Consider the following 13674-nt stretch of genomic DNA (forward strand, 5'->3'; position numbering starts at 1 on the left):
AACAGAAAAGGAGGACAATTTTGGCACAAAGGCAACTTTTTTATTTTTTAAGTCTACCAAACGACAGCGTTTTTACTTCAGATGCAAAGCCATTTGTCTTTTCCACGGAAGAAACGGCGCCATTCTCACAGCTTCACTCATTGCGGTTGGGACTATTAAAAAGAAAAAATGTCGTTGAAGTTTCTCTCCATGTCTCTTCCTCTTCAAATTACCGTTAATAAGTAACCGACCAGCATCTGTTTTTCTTATCTTTCTTTCTCTTTTTTCTTCTAATTTCTCTATCAAATTGTTGGTTACAGTAGTTCAGCGAGCGAGACTGGAGCAAGTTATAAATGGACACAGCCTGCTTTTGCAAAATTCCCGACATGTCCCTCAAAAACCAAGTATTTATCTTCACGGATGTATTTGAGCACTGCAAATAGTGGATTTACAGACGGGATTATCGGAGACGAAGATGGACTGATCATTGTTGACCATGGCTCGCGTCGTAAGGAATCAAACCTCATGCTAAGTAAGCTATTTTAATAGTTCCTTTAATTGTTCTTGATTTCGGGCTTTATTGTTTTTGCTTTGGATGTCTTCTGAGTGGTTAATAATGTTTTTTTTTTCCTTTCTTTTCTATAAATTTGATTAATTGCAGATGAGTTTGTTAACATGTTTAGAGACAGAACGGGATACCCAATTGTTGAGCCAGCTCATATGGTAATTTTGTTCTTCTTTTGCATCCTTTCATGTCCTGATTTTCTAATTTGATACAGGAATAAGAACATTTATTTTAACCAGACTCTAATTGACTCTCAACTTTATGGGGCAATTGAAATTTCAGGATTGTTGTAATGCGCAGGTGTCCATTCCTAGTGGCTTGAGCTTTTACAAATGTTACATTTTTCTTCCTTTGTGTTGTGTATATATATATTTTACTTCATTCTCTCTATTATAATTTAGCTGATTGGCTTGATCTGCTTCATGGAGTCACATTTTGTTCAAATCGCGATGTATTACTTTCTGTTTCATTGTAGAGAATCCTATTGGAACTTGAACAGGAAATGGCTTTCGGCTTCTGTTGGCATGATAAAGATAGACGGAGAAATGTTTTCGGGGATAAGGGTTGTTTAATTGTACAGTACATGCAGAAAAGACTATAGACATTCATTTTGGAAGATCAACTCTTTTAACACATTTATACAATATCTGCTTTATTCTTGAGAATCCTATTGGAGCTTAGGACTGCTAAGGATACATTTCTTGTATTTCTTCTTTTTAACTTTTTAACACAACCAGGAGCTTGCGGAACCCTCAATAAAAGATGCATTTGGTTTATGTGTTCAACAAGGGGCAAATCGGGTGATTGTAAGCCCATTCTTTCTCTTTCCTGGGCGGCACTGGCATCAGGTAACTGCTCTTCCAAATTTAAATTGGTTCTTTGAACTTTATTTTGGTGGCTAAGAAAGACTCTTCACATAATATTTGAAAGGATATTCCTTCCTTGACTGCTGAGGCTGCTAAGGAGCACCCTGGTGTGTCTTATATTGTAACTGCACCGCTTGGCTTGCACGAACTACTTGTGGTATGCAAACTAAGCTTCCATTTTTCTACACCTGATTGTGAATAATTTTAGCAGTTTAAGTTAATTATTTACGAATGTGGAAAATATTATATTGTATCTTCGCTATTTCTAATGGATCTGATATGATGATGATACTTTCTTTTTCCTGCAACTTGATAATCCCTCCTGTATTGATAATTTATCCTTTCCATTATCATGGGCCACCTCCACACTCCGCCCTATATAGTTTTAAATGGATGTCTCTTTAATTTATTTTGGTCGTTCATGTTGCAGGATGTTTTGAATGACAGGATTGAACACTGCTTAAGCCATGTAGCAGGAGATGCAGATGAATGTGCAGCATGTGTTGGAACAGGCAAATGCAAGCTTTATTAGTCTATGCAGCTGCAAGTCAAACTGTTCTTCAGGATGGCTTTTGCTGTTCTCAGTGTGAAAGGTGGGAGATGTCTGAAAATTGAATGCATGAAAATGAGTTTTAATTTGAGAAGTGGCATGACCTTTGGGAGGAAACCATGTACATATGTGTTTTTTTTCAGCATCATATGAAACTATAGTTCTGGTGTAATGTAGATTCCTTTTGCGAATCTATAGTTCTTGAGTAGGCATATTCTGGCATTCTCTGTAGCTCAATAACTCATAAGAAATTTTGAGTACTTTTCCAGTTGCTGTGTAACTGAGTATTCTGAGACCTTGTGAGGCTCTTGGTTTTCATTTTCTGCAACGATATGCAGTGCTGTCATGGTGAGAAACTGACATTTTATGAAATATACAAATAGTATTTTACATTCACTCACAGTACATGCTCTACATATATATGAAGCATAAGTTGCAGTACACATTGCATTTTTCCTATGTTTTACATTATATTTGCGATCTAGTTTTTGGAAGCTGGAGACTGTATGCTCTGTGGTAGATCTTTGAAAGGTCAAAGTACCCTTTTGTGGTATGCACGGTCGTTTCACTTCCTATTCCTCATGTTTGAACCAAAAAGTTTTCTTAACCAAGTTCCAAATTTCTGAAAACCTCTCCATCTTGATTTTCATGCTAGCATTGGCTCGAGCCTCAGCTTGAGCAGGCGTCTCTTCTTCAACAGTTGATCGTGCTGCAGAAGAACAATGTTTATCAAGCACAGTTCAGTAAAGAAATAGAGATTATGGCCTCTTTAAGTAATGGAAAAGTATGCAAGAGCCCACCATTACTTTGAAAATAGTCAGGCTGTTGTTTTAACTGCTTACTGAATGACTTTGCTGCCACAAAAACATTAGTAGGTCTTTCCCAGCCTTGTCCAAATACACCATATCCTTCCTTAAGTTTAGGTTGATTCAGAAACTCAAGCACTGCTAATTCTTCCGTATCAACCCAGTGAATGCAGTTCACAGGGCATGAATCAACTGAAACCTGTATGCGCGCAGAGAGTATAATACAAGTACTGTATATGTTATTGCACCATCTCTGTGATAAAGTTGCTTGTATATACCTGAATTTGTTGGTCATCGTCTCCAAATTGAACTTTGACTCTTGCACTTCCGTTAGCTTCATCCATCACGAATGTGTTGCAGGCATTGTGCACACATTCTCTGCATCCTGCAAACTACTTACATTCAGGACTCTTTCATGAAACGGACAAGAAATGGATGGCATCGTTAAGATATTAAACCTATGCATGCGTTTTCATCAACAAATAGAGCTTGGGATCTGAATGGCCCTCTCCAGGAGCTGAAACCCATTACAACATTATTGTTTTTCCCATATTGACCAATGGAAATATCATACTCTCTCCTTAGATCCTCCCTCATCAGGATCTTATAAGCCTCATTCAGCATTAAAGTATACTCATGACCCTGAAAGGAAGATAATAAGAGACTTCAATTATACAGATTGTAGGCCATTAGCAAGATAAAGATTCAGTGGTCATGTCTTTACCATAGATACAAATTAACTGAACAATTTTTTCCACTTACTGAATAGCTGAAAATTTAGGGGAGGATACGAATCATGACCTGTTGGCCAGCAATATCAGGGTGGTATTTCTTCTGCAACTTCCTGTAAGCTTCTTTGATTCCTTTGACATCTGAATCGACAGAAACTCCAAGCAACTCATAGTAATTCTTGTCTGTTCTTGTACTTGCTGTCTGTCTAATACAGCATCTGATTCTTGGGCATTTCTGCCTCCATCTATAAACAAGACACATTCAGATTTGACACTATATAGTCTATAATATGCCATTAGAATTAGCCCTGCGTAAGAATCAGTACCTTGAGCAGGTATTGTTTGGATTGAAGCAGCCATGAAATTGAGAAAGTTTTGGCAGAGAGAAAGGATAATAAACTGAGACTATAGAAAGTGACATACCCTTCATTAGTACCACTACTTATTTTCTTGTACTGTCTCCAAGCTCAACGAATATCTATATTCTCTAGCCAAATGCAGATATTTCCTCAACATCCCATGTCAGCAATTAAAAAGATCGAGATTTAAGGACCCACAACCACAACACAGCACACGTGCAACCCATAATAATAAAAACAAATGCTTAAGGAGAACGACGCCGTATTATCAACAGCATTAGTAGATTCGTTTCGGAAAATTTTTAGATTGCAGAGCCACCGTTTGAGCTTTTTCGTAAAAGAAAAAAGGCTTTGTTCATACAGTAGCAAAGAAATGGCATGCAGTTTAAAGTTCCTTAATCCAATTAAACTATCTTGCACTTCAATCTTTAGAAGACATCCAGGTAATTTCCTTTCATTTTTGTCGTTGATTCTTTTGTTCACTTGTTAATTTTGAGTGTTTATTTACTTAATGCAGTAAATGGCAAATTTGAGCTTATAAGAACATGGATGAAGCAGTTTGAACCTAAACGATACACTCTATACTCAAAACTTATACATCAAGATATTCCTAATGTACATTTATCAGGTAATTTTATTAATAATTATATACTTCAATCTCTTGCCTTTAATAGTGTTTGGCATGTCTTAAAAATAAGCAAGAATTAAATTCAATTGAACTGTATTTATTTGATTCAATTTGAAAAGATTGTAGTATCTAGAGTTCAATTCTTTCAACTAAAAAAAAAAATTAAAAAAACATGATTTGTTTTAACACTTCCCAAACGCTACGGACATGATTTTACAAAAAAAAAAAAAACAAAATTCCAAACAAGGCCTTGATGAATTTAATTCTGCAACCCATTATCTTGTATGCAATTTGCAGGAAATGCATTAAGTTTTGGAGGATTGCTTGGTGTATCATTTATAATTGGATCTTTAGGCTACTATCAGCAAGTTGCATATGCAATGGATGGTGAGAAGTTTATTATAATTATTTGAAGCTTGTGCGATTCTGTAACCCTAACTAAGTTTTCCTAAATATTTGGATATTGCTGACTTTTTAGGGCAAGATATATTGGTGGATGATAGAGATTTTTCAGGTGGCTCATCAAACGTGGGAAAAGATTTTCCTTTGATTTGGATATATGTGAGAAAATTATGGCTTCCTGCTTTTTTCTTTCTCACTGTTTTGGTGAATTGGGATCATCCTATTATACTCATGACTAAAGTTGTGCTTTTCCTCTTTAGTACCAAGCCTAGCCCTTTATCAGTTTATGTATTCGTTGAACAGGTTTGTCCACATTGCTACTTATTTCTACCCTTTTCATTAGATGATAGTTCTACTACAAGAGTTATTGTTATCGCTGCATGATTATACTTGTAAAAATATGGATGGAAATATTACTCTGATGTATATCTAAGTACTTGAAAGACAATAGAGAAATAGTTGAGGTGATACTTGATAAATTTTTGGGCCTTTAGTATGAAAGTTGGGAGAGTTAAGATTACAATTACTTTAAGTATTTGTGATGTTCTAGATAATGATGTTATCAGAGTTGTGCTGAGCTATGAGTTTGAAGACAAAGGGAGGTGCTCTATAGTCGTGATCATTACTGCATCTCTGACTACAGCGAGCACTTGTTGTGTCATGATTAATGTCTCATTCTGCGCTATTGATCCTGTTTAGCATGCATTGTGAGAGAGAGAATGAGAAAGAGAGAGGTGCTTGTCTGATCAAGTTACTTATGAATATGGCTATTACTGGAAATGATCTTGACCTCAATTTTTTACTTTACAGTTGTGCAAGCAATCCGTGCGTGAAAAACCCTACTTGTACTTACTAAAGGTATGTCCCCTGGGCCTGCTGCTAACAAATTATTTAATATTTTCTATGACACTTTGAGAATGCTTGGGAAGGGTAGAAGAAGACTGTTCCTTCTTGTTTGGGAGAGGGGAAAATGACACGTGAAGCCCAATAAAGAATATCTCTAAGCGAAAAGAGAGAATAGGTTAAATCACATAGATGTCTTTGTAACAACTTTGTGCAAGTAAAATAGAATAGAAAAACAGAAAAAAGAAAAGACATAGTATGGAAGCATAATTGGCATCATTTTAAATTAGTCTCTCTCCATTTTTAGTTCTTCTTCTTTCCCTTCCATTCAGACAACAAGGTGTATTTCTATTATCATTATTCTCTTGTTATTTGTCCTGTCCTTTCTTTATGCGCTTCACTTTTTCCTAAACACAGTGATAGTGATTTAAGGGAAGCTTTTCTTTTTTCTTGAACTTGCAAATGGAATATCATTGCACTAAAAGCCCCACAATGGGCAACGTCCAAAATTAAGGCATTGAAAGCCTCAGGAGGGAATACAATCCAAGAAATTGCACATCTGCTCTTTAGAAAGTTCTTGTGGGAAGCTTTCTTTGAGGCTTATAAATTTTTTAGGTTGCATACATGCTGAAGTTCTTGTGGGCTTTCATATCCGTTCTTCCTTTGACTACATTCATGGGTGATGGGTGATTAGAGCAGTTTGTTTTCTCTCAAGGAAAGAGGACATCTTTCGGGCTTACATAATGAGCAACTATCCTGTTTGTAATGCAAAGGCAAGCAGAATGAAAAAGAGAAAAAGATTTGACATGTAAACATCTTAGACTGTATATTCAGATATAAACGCAGAGGTTGTTATTTGATAGTGAGGATTGATTGGAATTGAATGTAAAATGAGTATGTTGGATATATATTGAGTGGAACGATTTGCATTTTTCCTCCCGACAACAGCGAAAAAATAGAAAATGAATGTTATAAGATCTTGCCTTTAATAAGGACTGAGTCACTTCTGGTAATTTTAGTTGGGATTCTTATGCACCATGACCAGCACTACCAACTAGAATTTCTTTTATCCACTTTTACTGATTAGATATATTTTGCTTTGCAGTCATTATATGCTAACAAAGTTGAAGTCCAAGACTGCAAACTTTTTTGCCTTGCCACAGTCGAAGTAAAAGACCAGAAGCTGACCTTAGTAGGAGTTCTTGGTGGCTGGTGGGTTTTGCCATTTTCACAGAGAGCATTTTCTGTGTTTTGGGACAGTGCACTTTATTGAGAAAAAGCAGGTATATTAACTGCGCAGTCAAATTTTATACCTAACCTATATAGAAGTCATGGCATTTAGCTTTTCGAATAGTTAATTATGTTTTACGAGTCTTTGAAAAAGACCTAGCCTTTTATTTCCAACCCTTGAAGGAATTTCTGGTCTTCTGCACTCTTCTGTCTCTTCCCCAATTTCTTATCTTCCGCAGTTTTTGATGAGCCCTATACTTATGCAACATGTGACTGCATCAACTGATCCTTACTCAAACTGCAACTAACAGAGCATGTGCTGAGTTTGACATTTGCAGAGTCGAATGAAAGAGATTCTTTGCACAGCAGGTATAACGTGGTATGGCAAAAAGAATGGTATGCTTCAGCCACTGAAGATTTTTTCACTTTAGACCAAAAATAGGAAACCACAATCTGGAATTTTAGTTGTTAGTCTGCAAGTTACCACGTAAAATAACGAACAGCATTTATATATGCAGTAGAAGTGGAATGCTGCAAAATTTTTTTTAAATAACGTAGAATGCTACATTGTTGAAGATGCTTTTTGGAGGTCCTGGTAAATAATCTAAGGTTGATCTTCTCTTAGATTTGAGATAAATTTTGTTGGCCTGCAGCAGCTAGTCGCTCTCTGAATTCCTTGAAATCTTGGACCTGAGTAGTGAATTTAACTCCTATTGAGGTGTGATGAAACTTCATTCTTTTAAGCTCCATCTTTTCCCTCATCTTTATACAAGCAAGTGGTAATCTTCAGCGTCTTCATGCGTCGAACTTGTATCGCCGGAGGGGCCGCAGAACATACCGCCAGAGTGAGGGAAGTAGATTAAGGTAACAGGGAGGGTGCATACAATCATCATAAGTCCCATAAGAGAAATGCTTGTTTGCTTGGAGAATCTAGAGCCTGAAAACAATAATAACTGGGTAACCACTGCCCCCACAGTTCCTCCGCTCCCTGTCATCCCTGATATCACTCCCAGTGATCTGCAATCACAGGTTCATAATATATATACAAATGGTGCATGATACACACGTGGGAACCAGCTTATGTAAACACTTCCTACTACAAGACTAATCTTGAAAACTTCGTAAGCTTACAACTAGCAAGTTAGTGCATGATGGACAAGTGTGTGTGTGTGTGTGTGTGTGTGAGCAAGCTTATACTAAAGAAATGCAACGCCCAGACAAGACAAAGGGACGTCAATTTTTAGTCGCCGAATTTGATTTATTCTCTGCATGCCTGACACCTCCTTAATTACAGTCGACTCTCAGGATTAGTATATTTAGTGAATTAAAAAATTATAGAACATTTAGAATATTAATTTCATAATAATAGAAAACTAGAAAACAGTCTTAGTTTATATAAAATATATCAATAAATGGAAATATAAGTATTCTTAAATATTAAATATAAGAAATTCAATTGAACTTTGGGATCAGCATTCAGTAGTCATCGCACCAAACCAATGTTTTAAAATAAGCCAGGATTCTTTTCAAACAAAATCTTGCCCCTCAATTTAAAAAAAAAAATTAATGCAGGATTACATAGACCTCTTTTCAATAGAATTAAATCTTATAGAGTTGTATTATTCTTTAATATGATTATAATATTTTTAAATAGAGAATATAATTAGTTAATAGAATCTAATTCAATTATAATACTTTGTTAAAAAAGATTTATAATAAGTTGCTAGTTAGGAATTAGCTTTGATTCACTTCTTGATAATCAATATTGAAACCTTAATATGTAGATGAGAAATGGATCCATTGTCAATTAGGCCAAGCATTAAAAAAGAATTTGAAATATTTACTACAATAATACATAATTACTCATTGAGGCTCCTATATGTAGATTCGTAAATTAAAGTCACAGTAGAGTACGACAAGATTTTGAGAGTACCTCTTGGAAACGAAAGGAACCACACCAAATGTGAGGCCAGAAGCAGCTTGAACAAACACAGAAAACAAACACATGACAGCAACAGACGTCCAAAGCGAGCTAACCCTTCCCAGTATCACACACAAAATCCCAGCCATCGTCTGTACCATCCACAGCCCCCATAATCTCCCTCTAATCCCAAATTTCTTCCCCATCCTATCTGATAAAACTCCACCCATTGGCCTTGTAAAGAAGTTTGCCATCCCAAAACTTGCAGCAATCATTCCTGCAACTTGAACGTTCAATCCAAACCTATCATAGAAATACCCTGCTATCATATTATCGGTTGTCAATTCTGACCCAAAACAATACCCATATGTTAATCCTAGTATCCATCCTCTATAATTCGTTAGCCCATCAAAAAGAACTCCAAGAAAGTTGTCTTTCTTAGGTTGTTTAGAGTGTTCAGAATCTTTATACTTACAACTACCAGAAGGCAAATCCTGGCCATAAACGAGAACCATTACAGCCATAAAAGCTTGAAAGATTCCAGGAATAACAAATGATACACGCCAAGCAGTAGATGGAGATGTTAGCCTACAAGTCTTGATTAAAGAATATATCTGTGGCATGACTAACTGTGCCACACCGGCTCCAGTGTTAGCCCAACCAGCGGCTACCCCGTTAGCAAGACCAACAACAGAACCAGAGAACATACAAGTCATCCAAAACTGGTTAGCTACAAAGTTGGCTAGACAAAAACCAACCAGAAATCGAATGAGAATAAAAGAAGAAGGAGAAGTGATGAAACATGTAGACAGGATGATGGGAGCCGTGATTAAAGAGAGAGAAGCAGAGGCAATTCGTGGGCCCAGGAGGTCACAGACAGGGCCCATGGCAAGGCGGGAGAAGATGGAACCAACAAAAGAGGCGATGGCGGCATGGCCTATATCGGTGTCAGAGAGGTGGAGGTCACGGCGGATGATAGGTACAAGAGGAGGAATTGAGAAGGTGGAGAAGAAGCAAGTGAAGAGAGAGAGCCATGCCAAGTGAAAGGCAACCATGTGAGGTGATGATAATGAGAGTGGACGGAATTCAGTTGCTTTGTTTTCATTGTCGAGACGAAGAGAGATGGAAGGTTGTTTTTGAGAGGGAGTTTGTTCCATGTTTTTTGAGATATATAAACAAAGAAAGTGCAGCAATGGTTTTATAACTTAAAAGTTTTTTATAGGAGTGATAGATAATTTAATTACTAAGAAAATATTAAAACAATAAAAAGGAAAAATATATATGCGGCCTTTAATTTCTTAGGTGTATGGTGCCCATGCATCATTAATATATTCAGGCATGCTTTCTGGAGCGAGTCTCAAACACGACTCCTTCACATATTTGGCTTGGACTCTGCCTGAATCAACAACGTTCTTGCTCACTAGTACATAAATGAATGAAATGAATATCTCTAACTCAAAATTATATTTATCAAATTAATTTCACTGTAAATATATCTTTTAACTGAAGCAAGATTTTGGATTTGGATCTAAAAACAAATAAAGGGTAATAAATAGTTAAAAACATAGCTGATGTAATTTCAAATCAAAATAATGTATCTGAGTTCAAGCTTGTAATATTCATTGAACTTGTGATACATAAATCGATCATAAAATCAATAATGAAAAGAAAAATAGAAAATCATTAGACTTGTGATACCATTTTGCGTTATTCAAATTCCCATACCTGAGTTTATACCAAAACTATGATCTATCATTAGGAAAAATCTTTAATGTTTGACAAAAGAAATTAGGGTAAAATTTTACAATTACAAAAGAAAAACAAATGAATTAAAACTATTTGACAATTACAAAACAGTACATGCACAACCAAACACGGCATAACACAAAGGACTGCCTCCTTTTATTCTCTCCTAACTAACTTAACTACCTCTTACCTTGTCCCACATGAAAAATACTCTTAAAACTCTATTAGCTATAAATCCAGCAACCCATTTCAAAACGTATGCACAAACTTGTGTTTCTCTCTTAAAAAATCTCACTAACCAAGGTTTAATCAGAGATGGGAGTGCCCTTCATGCCCATTTATTCAAAACGGGTATTTCCTCGGAGCAATATATATCGATTAAGCTCTTGATTATGTACTTAAATTATCGGAAATCAGCTGAGGCTGATCAGATCTCGAAAGATTTTGATGGGTTTGATCTTGTTGTACATAACTGTATGATTTCTGCTAACGTACAACGGGGGAATCTTGATGAAGCTCGTAAGTTGTTCGATGAAATGCCGCAAACAAATGAGATTTCTTGGACGGCTTTAATTTCGGGGTTTATGAAATATGGAAGAGTGAGAGAATCAATGTGGTATTTTGAAAGAAACCCATTTCAAAATGTGGTTTCTTGGACTGCAGCGATTAGTGGGTATGTGCAAAATGGTTTTAGTGTTGAAGCTATGAAACTATTTATCAAACTTCTTGAATCTGAGGTCAAACCAAATAAAGTCACATTTACCTCTGTGGTTAGAGCTTGTGCAAATTTAGGTGATTTTGGATTGGGAATGAGCGTTTTGGGCTTGATAGTTAAAACCGGATATGAACATGATTTAGCAGTTTCTAATTCTCTGATTACGTTATGCTTGAGAATGGGTGAAATACACTTGGCTAGGGAAGTGTTTGATAGGATGGAGGAGAAAGATGTTGTTTCTTGGACAGCAATACTAGACTTGTATGTGGAAATGGATGAACTGGGAGAAGCTAGAAGAATTTTTGACGAGATGCCACAAAGAAACGAGGTTTCTTGGAGTGCAATGATAGCAAGATACTGTCAGAGTGGTTACCCTGAAGAGTCGTTGAGACTCTTCTGCCGTATGATTCAAGAAGGGTTCAAGCCAAATATATCTTGTTTCTCTAGTATTCTAAGTGCATTGGCTAGTGTTGAAGCCTTACAAGCAGGAATGAACATCCATGGACATGTTACAAAAATTGGGTTCGAAAAAGACGTTTTTGTCAGTAGCTCTCTCATTGATATGTACTGTAAATGTGGAGAAACTAAGGATGGGCGCTTCCTATTCGATACGATTTTAGAGAAAAATATGGTTTCATGGAATGCTATGGTTGGAGGGTATAGTTTGAATGGCCATATGGAAGAAGCAAAGTATTTGTTCAATATCATGCCGGTGCGCAACAATGTTTCCTGGAGTGCTATAATTGCTGGTCATTTAGATTGTGAACAATTTGATGAAATGTTTGAGGTCTTCAACGAAATGATTTTGTTAGGAGAAATTCCAAACAAATCCACATTCTCTAGCTTGCTTTGTGCTTGCGCAAGCACAGCATCTTTGGACAAGGGTAAGAACCTACATGGAAAGATAGTTAAACTTGGGATTCAATGTGATACTTATGTGGGGACTGCTCTTACTGACATGTATGCAAAATCTGGGGATATTGAGAGCTCTAAGAAGGTTTTCAATAGAATGCCCAAGAAGAATGAAGTTTCTTGGACTGCGATGATTCAAGGGCTTGCAGAAAGTGGTCTTGCAGAGGAATCTCTTACTTTGTTTGAGGAAATGGAGAAGACCTCATCTATTGCTCCGAATGAGGTCATGTTCTTGGCAGTTCTGTTTGCTTGTTCTCACTCCGGATTAGTTGATAAAGGACTCTGGTATTTTAATTCGATGGAGGCCGTTTATGGACTGAAGCCTAAAGGAAGACACTTTACTTGCGTTGTAGATATGCTATCTCGAGCAGGGCGTCTCTTTGAAGCGGAGGAGTTTATATATTCCATGCCATTTCAACCGGAAACTAATGCATGGGCAGCTTTATTAAGCGGCTGTAAGACTTATAAAAATGAGGAGTTAGCTGAGAGAGTGGCCGGGAAACTTTGGGAAATGGCAGAGAAAAACTGTGCAGGATATGTACTGCTGTCAAATATATATGCCTCAGCTGGAAGATGGAGGGATGTTTTAAAAGTTAGGAAACTAATGAAGGCAAAGGGATTGAAAAAGAGCGGTGGTTGTAGTTGGGTTGAGATTAGAGATCGAGTCCATTCTTTTTATTCAGAAGATGGAGCTCACTCCCAGTCAGCTGAGATTTATGAGATCTTAGAGCTCCTAGGATATGAAATGAAATGCTTGTTATTTAGAAAATAGTCATACCTCCAGAGTTGCTTACTTCTTAATTTTTTTTTTTCTGTAAATTATTTTTTAATGTATGAGCGAGGCTACTTACAAGGGCCAAAGATAAACCAAAACAGCACAGTTCCGGTCGATTTCACAACAGAGAATAGAAACCAAGGTAAAGGGAGAGGGGAATTAAAATTCTTTAGCAGATAGCAACAATTCTACTGGCACCAAAGATCAAATGTAGCCAGCAGGTCTTTCATTTTAATATGACAGGATTTTTATTTTTTTGGGTTCTGTAGCAAGGAAGTACTTGCTTTTTGCAGCAGTAAACTAGCTTCAATTGCCATCTCGAACTTCCAAAAGGTTTGCAGCACTAAACCCATTTATGTGAGTGAAGAAACATAGGATGCACTTCATCAGGAAAAATATTCAAGGAATAAATTCATCAGATAATTAATCAAATTCCACATGCAAAAGCACAAAAAGACATGCACTAGAAAACAATGTCAGAAGAAAATATAAAAAAACAAAAGGATAAGAAGTTGAGCCTAATAATTACTTTATTTGCGGCATTAATTATGAAGCAATACGCCTCTGTCCTACTTCTCCTAGTTGCCAGCTTTCCAAAATTGGCGACAAATTGAAATTGGTGGTTGACGAGAAAGAGAACAAGCAT

General features: G+C 36.6%; 5 protein-coding genes across 12 annotated transcripts; 3 read left to right on the forward strand and 2 right to left on the reverse strand.

Moving 5' to 3' along the window:
• Positions 1–16: 16 nt before the first annotated feature.
• LOC8289812 (sirohydrochlorin ferrochelatase, chloroplastic) lies at positions 17–2356 on the forward strand. 3 transcript variants are annotated; one of them, XM_015722685.3, is made up of 6 exons: positions 17–221; positions 303–511; positions 641–702; positions 1282–1392; positions 1475–1567; positions 1841–2356. In XM_015722685.3, exons 1-6 carry the CDS (start codon positions 169–171, stop codon positions 1940–1942), a joined length of 630 nt encoding a protein of 209 aa, XP_015578171.1. In that variant the 5' UTR covers positions 17–168; the 3' UTR covers positions 1943–2356. The 3 variants fall into 3 exon arrangements, with proteins under 3 accessions (XP_015578171.1, XP_015578172.1, XP_002524661.1); XM_015722686.3 differs by having other exon boundaries at positions 17–191; positions 300–511; XM_002524615.4 differs by having other exon boundaries at positions 68–221; positions 300–511.
• LOC8289813 (chaperone protein dnaJ C76, chloroplastic) lies at positions 2307–3964 on the reverse strand. 2 transcript variants are annotated; one of them, XM_025158352.2, is made up of 6 exons: positions 3824–3964; positions 3568–3742; positions 3225–3408; positions 3045–3151; positions 2803–2965; positions 2307–2669 (listed from the first exon to the last, which is right to left on the reverse strand). In XM_025158352.2, exons 1-6 carry the CDS (start codon positions 3925–3927, stop codon positions 2533–2535), a joined length of 870 nt encoding a protein of 289 aa, XP_025014120.2. In that variant the 5' UTR covers positions 3928–3964; the 3' UTR covers positions 2307–2532. The 2 variants fall into 2 exon arrangements, with proteins under 2 accessions (XP_025014120.2, XP_025014119.2); XM_025158351.2 differs by having other exon boundaries at positions 2761–2965.
• An 84-nt stretch (positions 3965–4048) lies between these two features.
• Positions 4049–7702, forward strand: LOC8289814. Of its 5 annotated transcripts, none has more exons than XM_015722681.3 (7): positions 4049–4299; positions 4374–4484; positions 4782–4871; positions 4963–5189; positions 5697–5744; positions 6835–7012; positions 7199–7702. In XM_015722681.3, exons 1-6 carry the CDS (start codon positions 4098–4100, stop codon positions 7000–7002), a joined length of 846 nt encoding a protein of 281 aa, XP_015578167.1. In that variant the 5' UTR covers positions 4049–4097; the 3' UTR covers positions 7003–7012; positions 7199–7702. The 5 variants fall into 5 exon arrangements, with proteins under 5 accessions (XP_015578167.1, XP_015578168.1, XP_025014123.1 ...); XM_015722682.3 differs by having other exon boundaries at positions 7298–7702; XM_025158355.2 differs by having other exon boundaries at positions 4963–5045.
• On the reverse strand, positions 7448–10137 carry LOC8289815 (high affinity nitrate transporter 2.7). Its single transcript, XM_002524618.4, has 2 exons — positions 8893–10137; positions 7448–7976 (listed from the first exon to the last, which is right to left on the reverse strand). Exons 1-2 carry the CDS (start codon positions 10035–10037, stop codon positions 7724–7726), a joined length of 1398 nt encoding a protein of 465 aa, XP_002524664.1. The 5' UTR covers positions 10038–10137; the 3' UTR covers positions 7448–7723.
• A 414-nt stretch (positions 10138–10551) lies between these two features.
• On the forward strand, positions 10552–13283 carry LOC107261689 (pentatricopeptide repeat-containing protein At5g42450, mitochondrial-like). Its single transcript, XM_015722664.2, has one exon. It carries the CDS (start codon positions 10827–10829, stop codon positions 13023–13025), a length of 2199 nt encoding a protein of 732 aa, XP_015578150.2. The 5' UTR covers positions 10552–10826; the 3' UTR covers positions 13026–13283.
• Positions 13284–13674: the final 391 nt, after the last annotated feature.

Source organism: Ricinus communis, chromosome 5 (genome assembly GCF_019578655.1).
Source record: "Ricinus communis isolate WT05 ecotype wild-type chromosome 5, ASM1957865v1, whole genome shotgun sequence".
In the NCBI taxonomy this organism is placed as follows: Eukaryota; Viridiplantae; Streptophyta; class Magnoliopsida; order Malpighiales; family Euphorbiaceae; genus Ricinus; species Ricinus communis.

What these genes read in the sequence shown, in the direction of transcription:
- LOC8289812 (XM_002524615.4), top strand. Translation starts at nt 169, where the DNA reads ATGTCGTTGAAGTTTCTCTCCATGTCTCTTCCTCTTCAAATTACCGTT. An exon ending in CTTCAAATTACCGTTAATAA is followed by an intron (nt 222 to 299) that starts GTAACCGACCAG and finishes TGTTGGTTACAG; the next exon opens with TAGTTCAGCGAGCGAGACTG. An exon ending in GGAATCAAACCTCATGCTAA is followed by an intron (nt 512 to 640) that starts GTAAGCTATTTT and finishes GATTAATTGCAG; the next exon opens with ATGAGTTTGTTAACATGTTT.
- LOC8289813 (XM_025158351.2), bottom strand. Translation starts at nt 3,927, where the DNA reads ATGAAGGGTATGTCACTTTCTATAGTCTCAGTTTATTATCCTTTCTCT. An exon ending in CTGATATTGCTGGCCAACAG is followed by an intron (nt 3,409 to 3,567) that starts GTCATGATTCGT and finishes TCTTCCTTTCAG; the next exon opens with GGTCATGAGTATACTTTAAT. An exon ending in TGATGAAAACGCATGCATAG is followed by an intron (nt 3,152 to 3,224) that starts GTTTAATATCTT and finishes AGTAGTTTGCAG; the next exon opens with GATGCAGAGAATGTGTGCAC.
- LOC8289814 (XM_015722681.3), top strand. Translation starts at nt 4,098, where the DNA reads ATGCTTAAGGAGAACGACGCCGTATTATCAACAGCATTAGTAGATTCG. An exon ending in AATCTTTAGAAGACATCCAG is followed by an intron (nt 4,300 to 4,373) that starts GTAATTTCCTTT and finishes TACTTAATGCAG; the next exon opens with TAAATGGCAAATTTGAGCTT. An exon ending in AGTTGCATATGCAATGGATG is followed by an intron (nt 4,872 to 4,962) that starts GTGAGAAGTTTA and finishes CTGACTTTTTAG; the next exon opens with GGCAAGATATATTGGTGGAT.
- LOC8289815 (XM_002524618.4), bottom strand. Translation starts at nt 10,037, where the DNA reads ATGGAACAAACTCCCTCTCAAAAACAACCTTCCATCTCTCTTCGTCTC. An exon ending in GTTCCTTTCGTTTCCAAGAG is followed by an intron (nt 7,977 to 8,892) that starts GTACTCTCAAAA and finishes CTGTGATTGCAG; the next exon opens with ATCACTGGGAGTGATATCAG.
- LOC107261689 (XM_015722664.2), top strand. Translation starts at nt 10,827, where the DNA reads ATGAAAAATACTCTTAAAACTCTATTAGCTATAAATCCAGCAACCCAT.